The sequence below is a fragment of the Ciconia boyciana genome, chromosome 10, assembly GCF_034638445.1.
Source record: "Ciconia boyciana chromosome 10, ASM3463844v1, whole genome shotgun sequence".
Classification (NCBI taxonomy): domain Eukaryota; kingdom Metazoa; phylum Chordata; class Aves; order Ciconiiformes; family Ciconiidae; genus Ciconia; species Ciconia boyciana.
The window spans coordinates 22,658,342-22,679,758 of NC_132943.1; the positions used below are offsets into that span (position 1 = coordinate 22,658,342).

The 21,417-nt window shown below is 39.5% G+C and overlaps 2 protein-coding genes across 4 annotated transcripts in view; one reads left to right on the forward strand and one right to left on the reverse strand.

Moving 5' to 3' along the window:
* Positions 1 to 47: 47 nt before the first annotated feature.
* On the forward strand, positions 48 to 14,514 carry G6PC2 (glucose-6-phosphatase catalytic subunit 2). 3 transcript variants are annotated; one of them, XM_072874302.1, is made up of 6 exons: positions 240 to 415; positions 7,295 to 7,368; positions 7,694 to 7,803; positions 10,993 to 11,104; positions 11,931 to 12,046; positions 13,244 to 14,514. In XM_072874302.1, the coding sequence occupies exons 1-6, from the start codon at positions 374 to 376 to the stop codon at positions 13,753 to 13,755; spliced, it is 966 nt and encodes a 321-aa protein (XP_072730403.1). In that variant the 5' UTR covers positions 240 to 373; the 3' UTR covers positions 13,756 to 14,514. The 3 variants fall into 3 exon arrangements, with proteins under 3 accessions (XP_072730401.1, XP_072730403.1, XP_072730402.1); XM_072874300.1 differs by lacking the exon at positions 7,295 to 7,368 and having other exon boundaries at positions 48 to 415; XM_072874301.1 differs by lacking the exon at positions 240 to 415 and having other exon boundaries at positions 7,151 to 7,368.
* A 5,230-nt stretch (positions 14,515 to 19,744) lies between these two features.
* The window catches only part of ABCB11 (ATP binding cassette subfamily B member 11), a 46,252-nt gene continuing 44,579 nt past the window's right edge, over positions 19,745 to 21,417 (reverse strand). The window contains exons 27-28 of the mRNA XM_072874138.1: positions 20,695 to 20,841; positions 19,745 to 19,960 (exon numbers count right to left, since the gene is read on the reverse strand). Coding sequence (XP_072730239.1) covers positions 19,760 to 19,960; positions 20,695 to 20,841 — 348 coding nt within the window. The 3' untranslated portion in view covers positions 19,745 to 19,759. The remainder of the gene's footprint in view (positions 19,961 to 20,694; positions 20,842 to 21,417) is intronic.

Sequence of the window (21,417 nt, forward strand, 5' to 3'; positions counted from 1 at the left end):
GCCGCGCTGGTGCTGCGGTAGCGGCCTCCCTAGGGCGGGGCGGAGCCGCCATGACGGGCAGGGCCGGGCGGCGGTGCAGTGCAGCCCCTCGGGGCTTGCGGAGGGGGTCGGCTCTGGTGCTGCGAGGGAGAGGCAGCTGTGAGAGCCTCTCCTTCCCCTGGGAAATGCCTGTTGGGATTAAGACGTTTTCTCCGGGCCCGCTGAGGGGGCGGCGGCTGGGCTGTCTGCAGCGCCGGGCAGCGGGGCCGGCGGGCCGCGATGAAAAGCGTGGCGCGGGTTGTGCGATTTACTGTTCCGTGCTGAATGAAACCAGGCTCGAACTGGGGAGCAGGCTAGCTCCTTTACACTCCTCTGAAGCTAGAACTTGTTTCCAATGTCTGGTTTATTCACGGAACATACTTGGGGTAACCTTGTGGTAAGTTTTGTGACGCTCCTAAATTGCCTTTTAGTTCTCCAAGCCTGCATTCTCTCATGAGTGTGGAGCTATTTACCTGTCTTTATTTACCTATCTTTATGATAAAGGTAAATCATATCTTTATGATAGGTAAATCATAAAAATTTACCTTTAATCTTTAAGGTAGATCTTTATGATAGCAGACTGACATGCAGAGGTAATTGCAGTCCTTTTTGGTATGAACAAAAACACAGTACAGCAGCCCTGCCTGTGCCCAGTCAAACACTTGTCATAAGCCTCTGTCATCATGAAGGTCCTCCTTACAACACTGCGTCTAATTTTTCTCCAGTTGGGTATACTCCCTTTTGGCTCTGGATAAACTCTAGTTTGTGATCCCAGGTACCAGTCTTCAGTTTATCATGGAAGCTACTTACTAATAATTTTGTTACCATAGCTAATGAATTTCTCCTAGCTTTAATTTACTTCAGTGTTATTTAGATGATCTTAGAATAATTTACACTTAGTAAACCTTTGAGGATTGCTGCCTGAAACCATTAATTACTCTTCTCCCCCCCCACTGGACCCAAAGCAAAGTCTGAGCCAAGACCACCAACTATTAGCTGCATTATTCTTGTATGAACTGTTACTGCTGGTGGATAGCAGTTCTACCCAACTGTATTTCTGTCTCATTTGGCTCGGACACCTGTTCTGCAGATTTCACAGTTTCCTCAGCGTTAGTCCTAAAAGTAATTATTAGACCACTGTTTCTTATCTGCTTCAGACTTAAATGTACTGAAGTTGGTCTGGTTCAAGGATGATTAGCCACATATAAATTTGGGCATTATGGAGCCTATACCTTATGGCTTTTTTTAACTAGGACCATTTCTCTCTTTTTCCCAGTCAGACCTTAAACCTCACCGAGTGAATGCTGCCAGTATCAAGTTTAAATGTTGCCCCTAACATCGCTCACCTTTGTTATTTGAGCTCATAACTTTCTGAATACACAATTTTCCCAGCCCCTGGAGTTTAGCAAGTACAAGTTCAACTAATCTAAACAAATCTTGAATTCTAATCTGTAATCTTTTGGTAGGTTCTTCAGTCTGGTCTCTTCTGAATCCTTTTATTAACATAGATAATAGGTTCACCCCACAGTAGCTGGCACTAGCTCTGAAATCTTAGGTATCTTTTTTCATCAGTGAAGTTTTTCCAGATTTCACTAGTCCTAGTCCTTTGTTTTAGACTTTCACCAGCCAAAGACTAAATATAACCTCTGGCATTTACTAGCACAATCCATACCTTAATTGATCTTTTTTCTGACTGATTTGGGAGTCCTTTCTCAGAGTTTTCTAGAGACATGAACTTACAGTATAACCTATCCTCAACCTTACTTTCCCACTACGAACTCTCTCCACAATCAGCTTACCAACTGCATGTTTAAATGAAGCATGGTGATTTTAGCAGGTACTAGTTTTCTGTTCAAACTGACAGCTCTTACCAACCACAAACCGAAACGTGGCCTCGTGACCCAAACTAGCACAGGTCATATGCTTAAATCCTTTTGTTAGCTCTGATTCAAGAGGCTCCATAGTCAGAAGCACTGCCACCTAACCTTACCGTAACTCTAGCCCAGACACTTGTTCTGAAATGTTTTTTTCTAAATGTCTGTCATATCGAGCCACAGGGTAGTCATGGATGGAAGAAAGTTTCAACAGCAATTTATCCTATTTCTAGCACTGTGAGCTTTGCTGGAGACAATGTAATTGTACCATGTACCCCTTTTCTGCATTTGCCAGCTCTTCATGGGTGTCTTTGTAACTCTTGGGTACTTGGTTAAACATAAGGTTCTGAGACATAAGTTGACAGCAGCAGGTTAACCTGCAATCAAACTGAAGGGCAGGCTATTGCCAACAAAGATCTGTTGTTTTATTTTATTGCTATCTCACAGTCCATACTGAGCTATTCCAGTGCTGCGTTAAGGGGTAGTTGAGAGCTATAGTTCAGGGTTGGAGAGCTACTTCAGCTTAGGTGGAAACTGCTAAGGGAACACAAAATTGAAGAGCTGGTGCTAAGAAACAGACTCAGCTCCTTCTCTTGGCAGGTTTCTAACCTCACTGGACTATGGTTGGCATGGGGCTAGTTTCAGAGATTACAGAATGGCAATAAACAAGGCAGTGATCTTATTGGAAAGGGAACAAAAAAATACAGTGGAGATTGCTGCCCTTATGGGTCCAGACTCCATTTCTGCTTGCAGTTTATGGAACTTGAAGGATTTTTGTTCACTGTTAAATTCTAGGTTGCTTGTAATTTCTAGAAAGTAGCTCTTCATACTTAAAATTATAATAACGAGAATTTGTTAGATGAGACTTTTTCATTAACATGCCAGAATTGTATTCCGTGCATTGTTTGTATCATTTACACTGTTACATATAACAAACACATGCAAATATAAACAAGTATTAAGGTCTGGCAGTTATTGTTATATTGCAAACACGAGGTTTGTTAGTTTCCTGTATGTGCATAGTTAACTTTATAGCAAGGAATAATGACAGTGTAGTAACTAGGAAAGATTAGAATAATATAGGTGGCAGAACCAAGAAAAAGCAACTGGTTTATGTTAGCATTTGCTAAACCTCTACTGGTCAGTCCAGCCCTAAAGAAGCCTGACCTTAACTAGGGCTGCCTGGGTCCAATGAGGAATGCTTGAGGGAATTAAATATGGAAAGAAAGAAGGAGCTTCTTGAAAGATTCTTCTCTTCCTAAATCTAAAATTAAGATGTATCTTTTCAGTGTTCCATTTGGAACATATTCATACCTAAGAAAATAGCTGTCACTTGTTGTACACAGTGTCTACTTGTGAACTTAGTAAATTGCTAGTTAATCCTTGTAGCTGGTTCAGTGCCAATGAAAACACTGATGTGGAAATTAATGTTATTGTTCAAATAACTAAGCATAATGTACCAGAAAGTTAGGCCCAGTACATAGGCCTCCATTAACAGTGTTTTAGAAAATGTTTGCTTTGATGGCTTTTCCTTCCCTTGCAAACATTTGCTTAACAACATCTGATATCCGTTATGTAATATTTGCTCTAATATGTAGGTGTAAAGTAGCTGTAAACATTTTATCCTCCCTTCAGTGGATCATCAACATGATTCTTGTTTTTACATTGTTACCAAGAATATATAAAGTTTTGGATAGTCTCTGTTGGAAAATAAAATAAATCAAGAAAATATAAATAAATTAGAAACTCTTTATATAAACAGATACCATTTTAAAGGTTTTTGCTTTGCACTAAGAACTCATTGGATCATGCAAAGGCCAAACCCTGGTTCTATAATATCAAAACAAGACAAAGCTTTGATTTAAAAACTTAATTGCATACACATTCTGACAATTTTGTACAGATCACTAGTTTTCCTTGCAATTCCACATACTAAAATACAGCAAATAGTTTTATTTCATATATTATCTCAAGTGACTTTGAAATACTAAGAGCATTACAGAAGTATTTTGCAGTGCTTTGCATAGAAAAGGAGGGGAAAAAAGCTTATTGAGGAAGTATTTCTCCTTTGTTAGTTTAAATGAGTTATTAAATATAGTATTTCAAGACATGTTTCACCATTTTTCTCTGCTGGTTACTAGAGCTAGGAAAGTCCTTAGTGTCTCAGACTTTTATAGGTTGCCAAATATCACAGGCAGGACAAGAGATGACTCACTTGTGAGCTGTTGATTGCCTCTTGGATGAAGCAGGATCATGAGTGCTTCCAAGCACAATGACAACATCACCTGAACTGCCTCTCTCATAGAAACCTGCTTACCTCTTCCAAAAACTTCCTGCTTTCTGTTTTGTAGACTGTGGATTTGGTGGTTTTTTTAAACATCTTTTATAAACATGACTCCTCTGGTGTGTCTAAGATGTGGATGCAGGATCTTCTGAAACAGAAAGAATGTAGGAGAAAATTAAAGCTTACTTATGTTTGCTGTTAGCTCTTAGTCTTCATTATGTCTAAGGTGCTTATCTTTCTATCTAAGCAGAAATATAATTAGCAGCATATGAATCAGCAAAATCTTTAAAATGAAAATTAATATCAGGAGGCTTTTAGCATTTATACTAAAAGAGGTTGCTTTACTGAAATGTACGTTCATGTCTTCAAATATTATATTAACAAAGTTTCTGGAGAACCAAAGTGTGCCTGAGTGGTTCTGTCTGAAGAAGAGTTCAGCCTGAGCAGATGCAGCACTATCCCAGTGGGGAACATGCGTGGGTGGTTTTATATTTATAAGTCAAACAAATATGGAAGTGGTCCTGCACATGCTGCATCAGAGAGGCAATTTTTCTGGTACTATTGAATAACAACAGTGGCATTAAAGAGGGACTGGAAGGTGATCTATTTTATTACTTGGTAGACTCTCCTGAGGACATTAAATTGTATCTTGATGGAAACTTACTTATTGAAAAATATTTTTCCTAATAGAACAATAGTTATTTAGACCTAACCTCATTACAGTTGCTGTTTTACGTAAGTACTAGAAGCAAGATGGCTGTTACTCAGCCACCAACTGACTTGACATTTACAGTCATGTTTAAAGCTAATTATTCTTTATAAACTAGACTGAAAAACAGAAGAAAACCTCAGATTCTCCACATTTTTGCATACTAAACACAGACATGTATAAAAGTGCTTTTTATTGTTGTTGTTATTGAAGTCCTACTTATCTTTAAAGGAGAGATACTTTTGCAGCAAAAAAAAAATGTAGCAAAGGACATTTTCTCTAGTAATAAGGTATAAAAAGTTATTTGAGAGAGATGTTTCTAAACAAGTAAGTTCTTGGGAAAGAACCAGGAGAGGGAAATCAGTTCCATCAGTTCATTTATATGACAGTTCCTTTGCTGGACACCCTGAAAAGCTATAAGCTATACAGCTGAGCAAGAAACAAACCTCCCCAAATACCTGCAGCTAAAAAGCTAGGAAATACTTATTGTTGAAATACCCTATCTATTGTTGAAATATCCTGAAATTTTGGTTTTGGAAGGGTTTTCTTTGAAATCGGGTGATACCAATTGAAGTGAATAATTCAGTCAATGTACGGAAAAATATTGTAGTAGTTATTCAGAAACAATGCATAGAATTTTAAATCTCTTTTTAACTTTAAGGTTTTCTACATGGCTCAATGCAACTGGTAGCAATAAACATATAGGATTTACATCTGCTAAAAAGTTTCTAAAAACAGACTATTAATAGCTAAAGTAAATGTGAGATTCTGTCAGGAAGAGAGGTCTTCTAAGTCCATTTAATTGTCATGCCTTATTTGCTGAATCTACTTAATGTTTCCATGTGACTTCCCTGACCACACATCATAAAGCCCTGTTAAGCTGTTAAGTCTCTCTTCAGCAAAAACAGTTAAGTAGTTCATATCTTTGTCTCCACAGCTTGTATAGTTTAGCTTTAAGTGCCACAGAGAAAGCAGTATGGAAGTGCGCAGTGCATATATACAGCTGCTTTTGTTTTCTGATTTTAATTGTTTCAGATACATAGATAATCTTTAATAGAAGATATGAATATGAGAGCCTGATAAAGAACTGAAGTTTTCCTCTTGCTGCTCTGATGATGTCACATGGTGGTATCATCAGACTTTTGTTATCCATTTAATCTCTTGTGGAAAAAAAATTCTCATGTAGCCACCTCACAAATGAACATAATATTTTCCTATGCTACAGTTATTAGTACTAATATTGATAAATCTGATGTGCTAATACATTATTTGCTGTATACTCTTAAAATCCTGCTATCTGGCAGAATCTCAGTTTCCTCTTGGTTATTCGCCCTGGAGAACCCAAGTGCTTCACTTGGGAATCCTTCAGGGAAATACTCATCATCATCTGTTCCCAACCTTGCTGTGGTTTGCGAAGCAGGTCTCATTTCTGCTAGGCTGGGCAGCAAGAAGGGGACTGCAGTAGGTCAGGCTTCAGCTCCTTCTGGCAGAGGTGTGTAGGACTTGCATCATGTAAGCAATATGTGAGAATGGCGATACTGAATGAGATGACTCAGAGACTAAGCTTCATCTTAATTTTGCCCTGGATTAACATGGCCTCTTGTATGAAGGAAACAATTGTTTTTCAGTGCTTTGAGAATATTGCTGCTTTAGAAATTAATCTAGAGCTCAACAGCATTGTTGATGTATGGATGCTGGTTGTATTTTCCGTGACTAAAAATGTGTTGTGCAAAGTATTAGATGCAGCATGGTAGCCAAATTCTATTTCAAAGTGAAATGTACAGCTTTAATGACAGTTCTGCAAAGACCAATTATTTGTGTATTCTTTCTATCCTTTATACAGGCAACACTTAATGAAGTATACACATTACTAATGTCCATCCTGCAGAGAAATGAACTGTGAAAAAATTCAAGCAAACATGTTCCAACTGTTCATACAAAGGATTGCATGTCACACGTTGCGTTTCCACAAAACTTTCCCCACAATTTGCTGCTGCTCAGCATGTACTTCACTTAGTTTCCTCCAATTAAAATTTGCAAACAGAAAAGCTTTCCAGCGCTTACAGACTCATGTGCTTTCCTGGAGATTTGGAGCCACGTGTTCCAGGAATGGCTGGGTACACCACGCCGATGCAATATAAAGGCAACGTCAATCACCTTCTCTCACTTTTTAATAGCTCCCTTCCATGGTTCTCATTCTCCATCACTAGAAACTTAAGATTAAAGGAACTTTACTATATCTCAAGTACAGTTTAGTCCATTAAGATGGATCTCCTTCATAGCAATGGCGTGATTATCATTCAACATTTACAGAGGGACTACAGGGCTTACCAGGATTTCCTTAATTTTATGTCACATGTTGGAGATCCCCGGAATATATTCTCAATTTATTTTCCTCTTTGGTTTCAGCTCAACCAAGTGGTTGGTACTAAAATGATATGGGTGGCAGTCATTGGTGATTGGTTCAACCTCATATTTAAATGGTAAGAAGTTGGATTTATTTTAAAAATTGGTATTTTTAATGATGGTTTCTATATGTGCCTCAAGTTTAGAAAATTTCTGTGAATAATGTATTAGTAGACTTTCCCCTGTAATTATAAAACAGGAATTCACAATGAAGATATTTAGGATATGTTTGAAATGACATTTTGATATGACAAGAAGAACCTATAGTACTATTATAGAACAGTTTTGGCAATATAGCTGTTCGTATTCCTTGTAAGATTATTTATCATGCTTTGCTGAGGCCTTCTTACATAAAAATTTTTTATTGCATTTCTGCTTCATTTTATTTTATTTTTTTGTCAGGATTTTATTTGGCCATCGCCCATACTGGTGGGTGCAAGAAACAATGATTTATCCCAATCAGTCAAGCCCATGTCTTGAACAGTTTCCTATAACATGTGAAACTGGACCAGGTAAGAAATGTTGGAGATTACATTGGTACATTTAATAGAGGTAGTGGCTTTTGGGGGGGAGAGAATGTGACTTATGAAGATCTTACATGATATACGAATCTCAGAGCTCATGTTTAAAATAGCACCAAAACACAGAAGAGAAAAAGGAAGAAATAAAATGTGATAGGTATTTGATTGCTGTATGACAGGAATGTTTACTTCATTGCCTTTAAACAGTGCAAGGGAGGGGGATTTGCTTTAAAAGTAACTCTTACTAAAATGAACCAGCATGTTGGAAAGGAATTTTCACAAAACTTGTGTCATAGGATCCGAAAGAGTAATGCAACCTGCTTTGTGAGATCACTTTTAGGAACAGTTGCAGTGCCAATGACATCAGCCTGGGGAGAGAAATTCCACATTGTTTAAGAGTGTTCCAAATCAGAGCTGGGGGCTGTTGAGTTTGAAGGCTTGTGCATTACTGAAATAATTATTCAAACCACAAAAACCAGTAGGTGGTTCAGTGTAAATAACAATAGTATCAACAACCGATCACGTAACGTATCACAAGTGGAAAATGGAACCACTCTCCCCAGAACCAGGCACTGGCACTGAATGTGTGTGTGGGGGTATGTGTACAAACATATGGAAAAAAAAATTTCTTTAAAAAAATGTACCTTTCCAATGTATTTTCAGTTTTTAATATCTCATTGTCTTCTCTGTGGAACTCAAATGCAATACTGCTGAAGTTAAATGAGCTTATGCAACCCTAATATGTGAAATAAGGTAAACTTGCTCGGAGCTGACTGACTGAATTTAGTTTAATTAATTGTACACTAAAATATTGACTGTGGAAGTGAATGTGCTTTGCGCCTCAACAATGCCACTGCAAGCTTTTAAGTGGTTTGCAGAGCTGTATGTTGTTAACAATCTCCTGCATTATATCCCATTGTAATTTTGAACAAGAAGCTTAAACCTTTGTATCAGGCAGGGTTTAATAATGCCTGGTCTATACGTGATCTGCAGTCTATTTCAAGTGAATTAATTTGGGACCTAACCCAAAGTATTGAAGTCCTTCAGGTCTTTTCAAAAGAATTCAGAACTGAGCCCATTCAGCACCATGTAATTCCAAGCCCTGGCTAAGGAACCAGTCAGAGCGTTTCATTTTTATTAATTGAACCAGAAGGCCGTTCTTCCTGTAACTTTCTTCCTGAAGTAACAAGTCATTCCTATTTCTGTCCAGTGGGTACGGCTGTCATATCGATTCCTTATTTGCACTTATAATGACCACATTTTCTCCCATCTCCAGGTTTGCCCTTGACCATTGACAATATCTGTCACTCACCTGTTGCAGTCAGTGCACCTGTTAGGTGCACACAGTCATTGTGTGAGCTTACCTGGTACTTCAGACACTTTTTAAATACGCAGTTTATATGAAAAGATTAGAAAAGCAGCCACAGACGTGAGAGGGGCCTATCCAAATATTGCTAGGATAGCCTGAACCCCAAACTCTGCGGCTCAACAAAAGGGAAAGCTGAAGGAACTTTTTATATGACTACATGGCAAGCAATCTAGGACCTGAATTTGGTTTATACTTCTGGAATGAACTGAACTAAAACCCTACAGCCATCTTTTTTCTGGTATTTGTAAGGTTTTAAGAACATAAACCTTAAGGTAGAGTTTATGCCATTTCTAGTAGGTAATTTGCAGATGAACTATGAAACATTTTTCCTAGATGACATTTTCCTAGATGACAACAGAGAAGCTTTCCTAATGCTGATATACAACATTATGGTTTCCTCATCAGTGACATTTGTTCTGTTGTGAGGTTTAGAAGTATACATCTGTTACAAAATTAACCAAAGAGTTGGTAGTGTGACTACTAAAGATACTGCCAAGCAGAATACCAAAAATGAGTGCAGAAATCATTGTGCTTGTCCTCCCTAGACATTCCTGCTTTGCTGCTTCACTGAAATATTCTTTTGCTTTGCAAACTACTATATAGTGCTGGGTCATAACACATTCTTCAGCCAAAATGATTTCTTCTGCCAGTGAAATAACCCTGTCCCTTTTACTTCTCTTTTGTCTCCACAGAAAACCAAGCTGTAAAAGTCTGGTATAGGCAGATTCCAATTATCTAATTTTCTCTCCTTCCCTATTTCAATTTGTTGAATATAAACCTGGTGAACAGGGGAAGAGAAGTGACAGAGTAATTTTAGGAAGCATTTCCCTTGCATCATGCCAGCATACTTTGGGTTTTGGTGATTTTCATGCTTGTAGGAACTTCTCTGTGGCTTCATATTGTTTCCAGTAAAATTAAAATTTGATTTGTTAAATTAAAACAAATTACACATATATTATTATACCTGGACTAAAAAGAAATCACTATTGATCTCTATATGAGAGTGTGTTCCCTGTTACAGACTACTGTGGGTACAGCAATTAGTCCAATATGTTACAGCATCATTTCATGTGCCAGTTCCACTGATAATCTGTTTCCAAGCTAGTGGACTTTGTACAACACCTTAAAATTTATAAAATAAATCAAAGTAAAGCATAAAGACACAGTTTTTCCATCACACTTCAGATACATTTCTAAATTTATTACAAAACTACCTAAAATGTTAATTACCTGTACTGTAATATTACTAATGAGACACATCACAATCACAATTGCTAATGCCGTGGTAATTGGAGAAGCAGATAACAAGGCAATTGGGAAGGGCCATCTAAAGGTATACTGGTACTTTAATTTAGAATGTTACAAAGAGCTGAATCTCTGTTGCTCCCCTTAATTATGAGGTAGCCCATTCAAAACCTCTCTCATCTGATCCTCATATATAACTTCTACATTGTATGCTACAGCCCTAAGAGAGCCCTAGATGCTCTATTTTTTAAATCACAATCCAAATCTAAGTAATGGAAGAATACTATGCTTTCCAATCAAGATACCAGCTCACACCAATATAAGATGGTTAAGCTGTTACCTACTTGAGTTCAGACAAATATTCTGGATTCCATATAGATGAGTCTTCTGAAAAATTCCTATTGAGAAAATTAACTTGTGAGAAGCAGTTGACATTCTTTCAGCCTTTGTTAACCATTTTCTTTCTAAATGATTAGATGCCTGAGTAGCTGCCAGTAGACATTTTCTATACGACCCGTTACAGTCATCATTTTTAAGCTTGAATATTTCCTTTTTGTTTTTACTAGGAAGCCCATCTGGACATGCCATGGGATCTTCCTGTGTCTGGTATGTAATGGTCACAGCAGCACTTAGCTACACAGTTAGATGGAAAGATAAATCAGCAGTTACCCTTCACAGGTCAGTGTCTTTCCATTATTCTAACTCATACAGCTATTTCTTTATATACATGCTGTGTTTCTAATGGACTTATTTTGACCAAATATTCATAGTCTGTTTTGTTCAGTTTGTAAAAAAAGCCAAAACAAAACAACCTTTATTATGATCTACTTCATCTGAAGAAAAAGAATGTTAAGAGCATTTATCCATTTGTATAGGTTGGTATTTATTAACTTACGGTCATTGCATACAATATCTCTGAATCAGCTCCTATTAAAGGTCATGTCATGTCTTCAGCCTTGGAAATTTTGAATTCTATTAATTGTTTTTACATGTTGGATCTTTTGGTTAGTACATAAATTTACGACTTTGATGGTAGTCCTTCTTACCCCATTTTAAAGCAAATGCGCATAATGTTGGCAAAGTTCTATGGGGAAGTCTTATAATTGCTTTGATGGCTGTTCTTTCCAAGCCTGACAAGGTTGTTCCCCTACTATGTGAATTTTGTCACCAAATAATTGAACTTTTGCATTTAAGTATGACTTCATGATGAGAAATATGTTCAAGGTACTAGTGGTAATTTAACTTGCCATTGATGACTTTCATCACTAAAACCACAGTGGTGTCTTGGACCTGAAACTACTGGGGTCTGTTCCTGCAGCCCTAGATGTGGCTGCAAGAGCAACCACTCTTGCTAATGTTTTAGTACTGACTTCCAGTTTTGAATCATCTGATTCTAAACTTCTCTACTTGGTAAAAATATGAGCCTGACACAAAGGGGCCTGGTGTAAATTACTAGGTGAAATTTCTTGTCTTAATTTTTAAGCATCTTCCTTTTCCCTCTTAGACTGACATGGTCATTCCTGTGGAGTATTTTTTGGATTATCCAGATCAGTGTGTGTATCTCAAGAGTATTCATAGCAACACATTTCCCTCATCAAGTAATTCTTGGAGTATTTGCTGGTAATGCTGCTATGTTTTCTTTTCTTTTCAACATATATGCAAAATCTGAAAAAAATTAAGTATGAGAAAAGGCAAGAGATTTTTAGTAGTGCTGCTCAACTTGCAGCCCTAGTGGTGCTCTCCACTCTCTGGGAGATCAAGGATTTGATGATAGTCTAAAGGTAAAATTTGCGAGGCAGTATGTATTTGCTGTCTTTGTAATCACACAGGGAGTGACCCCTTGTCCATATGCCAGTTCATGCTGACTGCATTATGTCCATACTGCCACAGACTAGCACTATCTGGTTTGTACTGGCTGCATCTGATCTTTATCTGTGCTGCCTGTGTGGAAGGGATCAGAGAGGAAGTTGCTCCTATATGGCCCCGACCTTTCCCCTCAGGAGGAAGCTATTTGGTTCACTTCAAATGGTGCCCAAGCACAAATTAGCATGTGTGCAGCGTGGACAAGCATGGGGCCAGAGACCTGGGGCAAAACAGAGAAAAAGGCAAATTAGCAGTGCAAACTCCCCAGCGTGATTTTAGAAGCTAAAGTACATTTTTCAGAGTTACTTAAACATGTTTAAAATCGGTATTTAGGGAGTTCAAACTATGAACAATCTCTCTAGTATGTATCTGATTTTAAGGAGGGTGACCATTGAGCGGGGGCTGCCTACTCCTGTTCTCTTTCATGGATGCAGAGCAGCGTGGGTAGCACTGGCTAACAGCTTGCAGTCCAGCTCTCCCTTTTCACAACCAGGATAAAATGAGTAAGAAAGAAGATAAGTGTGTTCTGTGTCTTTTCCTTCAACACTCAAAGCCTGTGTGGGGACTGGTATTGAATTTTGCATTGCTGGGGCCAGTCTTTGAGTGGAGGACTCTTGGGGAAAAGGAATGTTCTAGTTTACATCTAATGTTTGATAGGTTGTCATCTGGGAGATGCAGCCAGGCCTAAGGCATGCCTCATATCAAAAACATGTAGTGCTTGGTGTTTAATTTCTTTTTTTCCAAATTAGCAGTTCTGAGTGGGAGAAAAGGTTTTGTAATGTACTACAGAAGTGGTAAATTTTGTGTGTGTATGTGTATATATACCTATATGTATAACATACATAGCTATATTATTCTGTCTTCAAAAGTCAAATTCTACAAGGGCACTGTAAAAAGTGCTTCTTCCAAGTACAAGTGTGTTGTTCCCTGTAACACTGAGTTTCTAATCCGCAGGCATTCTTGTGGCAGAAGCATTTGAGCATACCCCTGCTATTCAGACAGCAAGCTTGAGAATGTACATCAAGACAAACTTGTTTCTTTTCATCTTTGCCCTTGGCTTTTATCTAGTCCTCAAGCTTCTTGATATTGACTTGCTATGGTCTGTTCCAAAGGCCAAGAAGTGGTGTGCCAACCCAGACTGGATAAACATTGACACAACTCCATTTGCTGGACTGGTGAGGAATTTAGGTGCACTCTTTGGCTTAGGTCTCGGAATTCATTCTGAAATGTTCATCACAAGCTGCAAAGGTAAAAATAGCTGTAAGATAAGTTTCCGCATATTGTGTATAGCTGCTTCTTTAGCTACACTGCAGCTGTATAATTTCGTTAAGATACCTACTCATACTGAGTATTTGTTCTACATTCTCTCTTTTTGTAAGAGTGCAGCTATGCCTCTGACTGTAGTTGCCTTGGTTCCATACTGTGTCCACTCGTTAATGAGGACAACTGAAAAGAAACTTAATTAGATAAAGTTTCCAAATGGTTAGCAATGTGGGGATGGATATGAACTGTTCAAGAACCCTCCACAAAGGCAGTTTTGCTAACTCATTTTAACTGAGGGGGATGCCACTGCATCTTTGATGTGCTCCTGGTAAGTAACCAGTACATCCAAAATCAGGACATTCAAGAGTGACTTTGGCAGCTCAGAAATATTAGTTGCTGATTTTATTCCTAGAAATATTGCAACCACACTGCAGTATGGTTAGAAATGACCCAATGCTCTGGGTCATAACAAAGTTTTAAAGTATAATCAACTAGTTTTATTTAGCTACTTGGTGGTCTTTTAGTTCTGTCCATCTCCAGTGAGATGGTGCTTCAAGCCTCAGTTGTATATAGTGATACTCAGTATTTAATTTTTTTATATATAGATATTGTGTGTTAAACTGCTAGATAATGGTGTGATGGTATCACACACCTACACCTGTACAGCTGTACCCAGGCACTGTGAAAAAGGCCAGCATAGTTATAACAAGGCTTTAGATTTAACTTATTGAGCTTCCTGAGCAAAACATCTTCTGATTAAGCCAGATGAGAAAAAAATAAAAGTTTATTTCAATTAGACTCTGTAGAATATATTTTTGCATTACTGTGTGATTTTTGTCATTTTTACTTTTTGAAAGTGGTCACATAAATCATGAATGATACAGATTCCACCTTTGATATTGAAAATGCATAAATATGGTGTAACAAATCTTTGGGTTCTGTACATCTACACAGAGGAACAAATGAAGAAAGTTGTCAATAATTAAATTATCTCAGCATATCGCCTCAAGAATGTTGTTCATGCTCCTGATATAAATCCGTCTAATTCTCTCATTTCAAGAGTCACAAGCCTGAATCACTTTCGTAGTTGTGTAAATCATGAAAATGTGATGGCAGACTAAGTCATTGCAAGTTTATATTCTTGTCAGCTTGGTTTACCTAAGCACACAAGTAACTAATAGGTTAAATATGTGTTTGCTATATAAAATGGATGCTCTAAATAGGCAAAGGCAGGTACTTTCCTTTTTTATTCATTATTTAGCACCTACTCTTGCATAGTCCATTTCGGTGCACAATCTTTAAGCAACGTTTTGCTGATACCATCTCATAATACTTAGTATACAAGCAGCATAAAGCTGTAATATGGGTAATGAGGGCTCTGTGTGTACGATCTGATAGCAATAAGGCTTAGAAGATGTAAATGTGATATTGCTTCTAGACTTTCAATTAGTCATGGGATATTTGAAATGGAACGAATCTTATTTAATTGGGAAAACAAGGTGAATAGTTTGAGTTGGCCCTTGGGAATGAACATGATACAAATTACAGAAGCAAATCTGAAACAGGCGTCCTTATTTAGGAGCCTACTAAGACTACCTTGACTTAAAAAAATTATTAATCTGTTTTTAACAGTCTGAGGAGTATTCTGCTTTATGCATGTCCTGATATCTTCTGTAATGATTCTCTGAACTCTTTTTCCTGCACCAGCTGGCCTGAAACCAGTCTTTTCAATAATTGCGACTCCTTAAGCAAAATGACTAAACTAATGGGACTAGAAATAAATAATGAAGAACAAAGACAGCTATGACAGAGATTTCTCCTGTGTTCAAGATGCTCTGTGGTTTGGTATTCCCTACCAGTGAGGTGACCTACAGAGGCATCACAAGACGCTAGAAGGTTGGTCTAGCTGTCCTTCTGTTCCTCACTCCTTCTGGCCAACAGCAGGGGATTCTTTGTGTGCAGCCATCCGTGGCTCTTGCAGCGGTGTTTGGGCCTACTGGCAATGTTGGCTGTTTTAAGCTAGGAGTTACGGGCAGACATCACGTTTCTAAGATCCTACCACATGAGGGTCTGTGCTTCCCGGTACTGACAAAGAATTTTGGTGCCTCTGTTGGGATAGACACAACCATTACTGTAGAATGACAACTAGCATTTCTGCAGTATTCTTCTAAGTACTGTACAGACACATAAGAAGACATGGGCTCTCACTCGCTTTCTTGAAGTATCCTATTAATTCATCCTGCAACTTCATAGAATCATAGCATCATAGAATGGTTTGGGTTGGAAGGGACCTTAAAGATCATCTAGTTCCCACCCCCCTGCCATGCGCAGGGACACCTTCCACTAGACCAGGTTGCTCAAAGCCTCATCCAACCTGGCCTTGAACACCTTCAGGGATGGGGCATCCACAGCTTCTCTGGGCAATCTGTTCCGGTGCCTCACCACGCTCATAGTAAAGAATTTCTTCCTTATATCTATCTAATTCTACCCTCTTTCAGTTTAAAGCCATTACCCCTTGTCCTATCAGTACATGCCCTTGTAAAATGTCCCTTAGTGCTTCAGGGAAAGGACAAAGACCAGCTTCCTGTCTGAATCACCTTTTATCTTTCTGCAACTATTAAAACATTACTAAAATCAAGAATGGTGGAAAACTGAATAAATTAAGTTAAATTTTACCATAACTTCAGAAATTAACCTGTTGATAAAGTAATGGCAGTAGAATAAAACACTTTCTGAGCGGCTGAGTGTGTTGGGCTATAGAGTTTTGTGCAACTGCCTGAAGAATCTCCAAAGAGGGCTCCTGAAACTTCAAATGGAGTTAGCCTTTTCCAGAGTGGTGGAATAAACACCTCTCAAGATATAATCTTGATATTTTGATAGAATTAGAACTGTAAATCAGGAGCCAGCCATTTAGTTGATACAGTGAAATAGGCCTACGTGTCCCTTAGTCAGGCTTTAGAGAATTTATCACAGTTGAAAATTACACTTCAAGCCTTATTTAATAAGATTGTGTGGCACCTGAACTAAGAGCTATCAAATTGTTGAACATTTAAACTGTGACTTCGTCAGGCTTTTGCAGCTGTTTATATTGTTAATATTTGGAACAGAGGCAGAGCATATATACTTATATGATGATGGGCTGAACTACTCAACCTGGTTTGGGCCACAAGGGCCCCTTTTGAATTAAGCGTTTCCAATGTAATAAGGAGGGTGGAAAGTGCTTGACTGATCCCCTTGCTCCCACTAATGGGATCCCAGGGGAAAGTTAATCTTTTATTCTTGACTTAGAGATGCCCAAATTGGGATAATGCAATTCCAAAAGTTGTTCCATCTGTCTGCAGAAAGATTCTTACTAGCCAGGAGTTATATGAAGTGAAAGGGTCCCTCACTCCTCTTACAAACTAGCTGACAAGTTGTCATTACATTCAGTTCACACCACTCACTTTTGCTAATATGCAGCTTTTCTTCCTTCCCATTCCCTGTTGTGCCTTCCTGATGGAAGGACTCTGGCCACAGATGGGCTGTCCCTGCTCAGGGTACTCTAGTTGGAGCAGGGGCTGTATTCACAGAGCAGTTACTCAGGTGCCATCCCAATACGGTATCATGGTTATATTTATCCAGAGGAATAGGGTGGTTGGAAAACCAGATAATGCAGCTTCCATGGACCATGCAGAGAAACATACATCAGGACACACCAAGTGACACCGTCAGCTACTTCTGTCAAGACTAATAACTCAGGGCTGGCTCTGAAAGATGTAAACAAACAAACTCCTTTGGGTCTGCTCAGGGGTCTTGTCACCAAGCTCCAGGGCTGGGAGATCTTACCTGTGGGGCAGCTGCAGAGGAAAGGCCAGTCCAGCTCTGCACCAAGCAGTCCATCAAGGCTTGTTGCTCATCCCCAGACACACCGTGTAGCTCCACTCGCACTTTAATCCCTTCACACAGGTATGGAAGGGCTTTATAATCAACTGGTTGTCAGTAGCACACAGGTATAAAGTGGCAGGTGATGGCACCCAAGAACGTGCAAGACCAATGCAACTGTTCGTGTACACTGTGAGTGCCTTCTGTTATGCAGGCATACTTCCCAATACATAGCTCCCAATAGTCACTAGCTGCCTAAAACCAGGATGATGTTATGCTGAAGAGCAGTAGTAGTACCACCCAGCTGGGCCCATGTCGCTGTGCTCCTGCAAGGAGATGGCAGGCTCCTTTGCAGGCAGAGGCCAGTGTGGTTGCATTGGCCTTCTCGACAGCTCCGTCCTGCACAGCAGACCCTTGTTACAGACATGATCTAAAGCCGTACAAATACTTGTTATCTGCTGCAAGATACTCTTGTGCTTGTCTGAAGGGTAAGAGATGAAGGGCTAAAGCACAAGAGCCAGTAAAAACTACAATTTATTGGTATAGTTTGGGCCACGGAAGTGGTGTCCTTTAGGCAAAAGAATTATGGAGTAAGTACACATAGTAATTGTAGTTTTTAATAAAGAGTTGTTATTTTACTATGGCCTTAAATACGAATATAAATTAAATATCACATAGGTATGTCAATAGGTTATTGATAGTCACTCTGTCAATAGTTTCAGTCCTGAGCCATCCAAACTAATTATTGTTCTGAACCATAAAAAGGCTAAAAAGATTAAAGCAGAAGGCCAATAATGGAGCTTCCTTTTCCATTTTCAGTTAAGGATTAAAATACAGACTTCCTTGGGAAAATAGCATTTCAGTGTCAGCTATGTGATTTCAGTAGGGTCTGTTGAATAATTCTATTAATGGAGTTGTACAAAAGTTGAAATTGTTTTTTGCTGCCTGGAATTAAGGGATGTATCCTAATAAAGTTTTCACCCTTACAGCTCTGTTCAAGTTTCAGCAGTTGGTACTGTTGCGTAGTTTTATAAGAAACTCCGTTATGGTGTGATTTGTTATAAAGCGGGTGAACCCCCCACCCCCAGCTGCAGATTTCAGGACATGGAGAATGACTTTTCCAGTTAACACTGTATTATTCAAAATCAAGATTTAAATCTTGAAACTGTAATTTAGACTTTCTGTCTATCTGCTTTGTCTCCAAGACCCCAGTCAGTAAAGGAAAGAGTCCTGTTGTCCTGCAGATAATAACCAATAACATATTTCAGAGAAACATGCAATAAACTGTTACAGATACGAGCTTCTGCCAGAAGAAGATACTTCCTGACCTTTGTCATTTCTGAGTGAATTGTTGCTCTATTTATCAACTCTGCTTAATACAAACAAAGAGCTAATTGTGGCTCTTTTTTTTTTTTCCCCACCTTTACTGAATATATTTATGATTTCTGTAAAAATACTCAACATTGTCTTGCCTTCTGAAAAAAAGAGAACATATTATTCATCACTGTCTCAGTAGAAGTGATTTAAATAAGTGTGATGATTAACTGTAGGATTTTGCATTGATTTAACTAAAGCATTTATTGCTATTCAGAATCTATTTGACAGCTTTGATCAGCGTGGTGAGTGTAGGGGAAATGGTTCTCACCAGCTTCTCTTCCTCTTCTTGACTGCTTTCCTTCCTTTTGCGGAGCTGCCTTCTTTGTAAGTAAGTAATGGTTTTGTTGAAGGGGCACGGCTCTGCCGGGCTCAGGGCGCTGATGCGTTAGTGCTGTAGCTGCACACAGTGGAGGCCCAGCCTCCCCCGACAGCACAGCTGATGTGTATGGTGTGAAGGGGTGGAAGGGTGGGGGTTCTGTACCCACAGGAAGGGTATGTGTTGTAATCCTCTGCAGACTAGATGTTAGGAGAGATTTGATCCCTGCAGATACACAGCATCATTCTTGGGATTGTTTTTTATTCACAGAGCTTACCTAGACAAGTGGCAGTTTCCAGAACACCAGAGTGGAGTCTTCCTTGATTGCTAGTTGAGGAATGGCAGGACTGTGCAGTCTGACTGCAGGTGGTGGCAATTCCCCAGCTCGCCAGCAAACAGAGGTTTCCCATTTTCAGGCTTTCTTTCCCTTAGCAGTGGGCTAAGCTACTTCCTGAATGCAGCAGCCTATGCGTAGTCCCCTGCGTGTGCCTGACAAGCGTACTTGATGCAGAAAGCTCCATACATTTAGGGTACCACAGAACTCACAATATTGCAGAGCACTTTGTAGCACAGTGGGGTACCAACATACACATACCTACCACAGAGTATTCGCTTACAGAAAAGAAATCTTTCAAATTTAGAATCACAGTAATTCAGCTAATTGGGGCTCCAGTGGTAACAAGCTTATAATAAGCGCCTTCCATGGCCATCAGTTCATCATGAGTGCCCCGTTCAATGACGAGTCCTTGCGACATCACAGCGATGATGTCGGCGTTCTGGATCGTGGACAAGCGGTGGGCAATGACAATGCAGGTACGTCCTTCTCTGGCCTTATCCAGCGCTGCCTGCACAGTCTAAAGGCAACAGACAAAGTGTCAGAGTGAAAATATGCAAAGCAAATTGGGGCTCAGAGCTGGAGAAATCTCCTACAGTGTGCAACACTTGTAAAAGTGACTATGAGGCTAAATCAAAGGTTATGTTACTGGTGTGCTTAGCTGGGTCATGAACTCAGGCTATTAGCAGTGCAAAGAAGGGACAGGTAAACAGACAGCAGTAGGAATTAAAGCCTTGGTTCAGCTGACATGCTGAATGTCAGCTCAGTGTGGATACGTTTTTAAATTTCCACCATTTCTCTAATCTCTGAGCGTAACCAAGCCACGCAAATTATTGCCCAAGTTCTTGGGCCCCTCACTGCTGTTTTTATTGGATATTCGGGCTCATCATTCATATGCCTGAGTACATTTTTGTTTGGGTTTTTTGTTTGTTTTTAATGTGCAGAAACTACATTTATCAAACATTCCCACTGAATGCTTTGAAAGCCAGGGAACTAGTATGCACATTTCTGAAAAAGTGCTGCCTCTCACTGGCAGTCTAAGAGCCCTTGTAGCTGGCTGCTTTTTTTTATAGCTGTGTGTTCTGGATCTTTCTAAAAGATCATTAAAAGTTTAAGTGCTGAATTAACAATGTGGAATAACATTGCACTCACGTCGTGTAGTATGTCGGGATGTCTCTGTAGAACAGAAAAAGGCATTGTACATTGTAAGCTGTTGTATTAACTTTCCCTTATTGCTTATCGCTGCACATTTACCTTTTCACTTTCTGTGTCTAAGGCAGATGTAGCTTCATCCAGTAATAAAATTTTAGGATCTCGTATGATGGCCCTCGCTATAGCAATGCGTTGTTTTTGCCCACGAGACAGCTGGGACCCTTGAGCCCCAACCTTAGTTTCGTATTTCTGAAAAAAATACAAAAGGAAGATTTTATTGAGGTGTAAGCAAACACACTAGTACACAACCTGAAGGAAGAGCAGGAGGAGAGAGGCAAGAGCGCTGACCATTGTTGCCTCCTTAAAAACACCCGGCAACGCAGAAATACTGTATGAGTGATACACGTTTGGGGAGACATTTCCAAGCCATGCTTTGCAGTGCACATGGCCCAGGGGCCCAGGCAGTATGGTGATGGGCCTGGAAGAAAGATTTGATAGCAAGATGATGGCTGATTTGTCTGAGGCAAAAGAAGTCTGTCTGAGGTTACCAAATGTGACACCCATCTACAAGAAGGGCTGGAAGGAGGATCCAGGGAACTGCAGACCTGCCAACCTGACCTCGGTGCCGGGGAAGGTTATGGAGCGATCATCTTGAGTGCCATCACATGGCACATACAGGGCAACCAGGTGATCAGGCCCAGTCAGCATGGGTTTATGAAAGGCAGGTCCTGCTTGACTAACCTGATCTCCTTCTGTGACAAGGTGACCCACTTACTTAGTGGATGAGGGAAAGGCTGTGGATGTTGTCTACCTAAACTTTAGTAA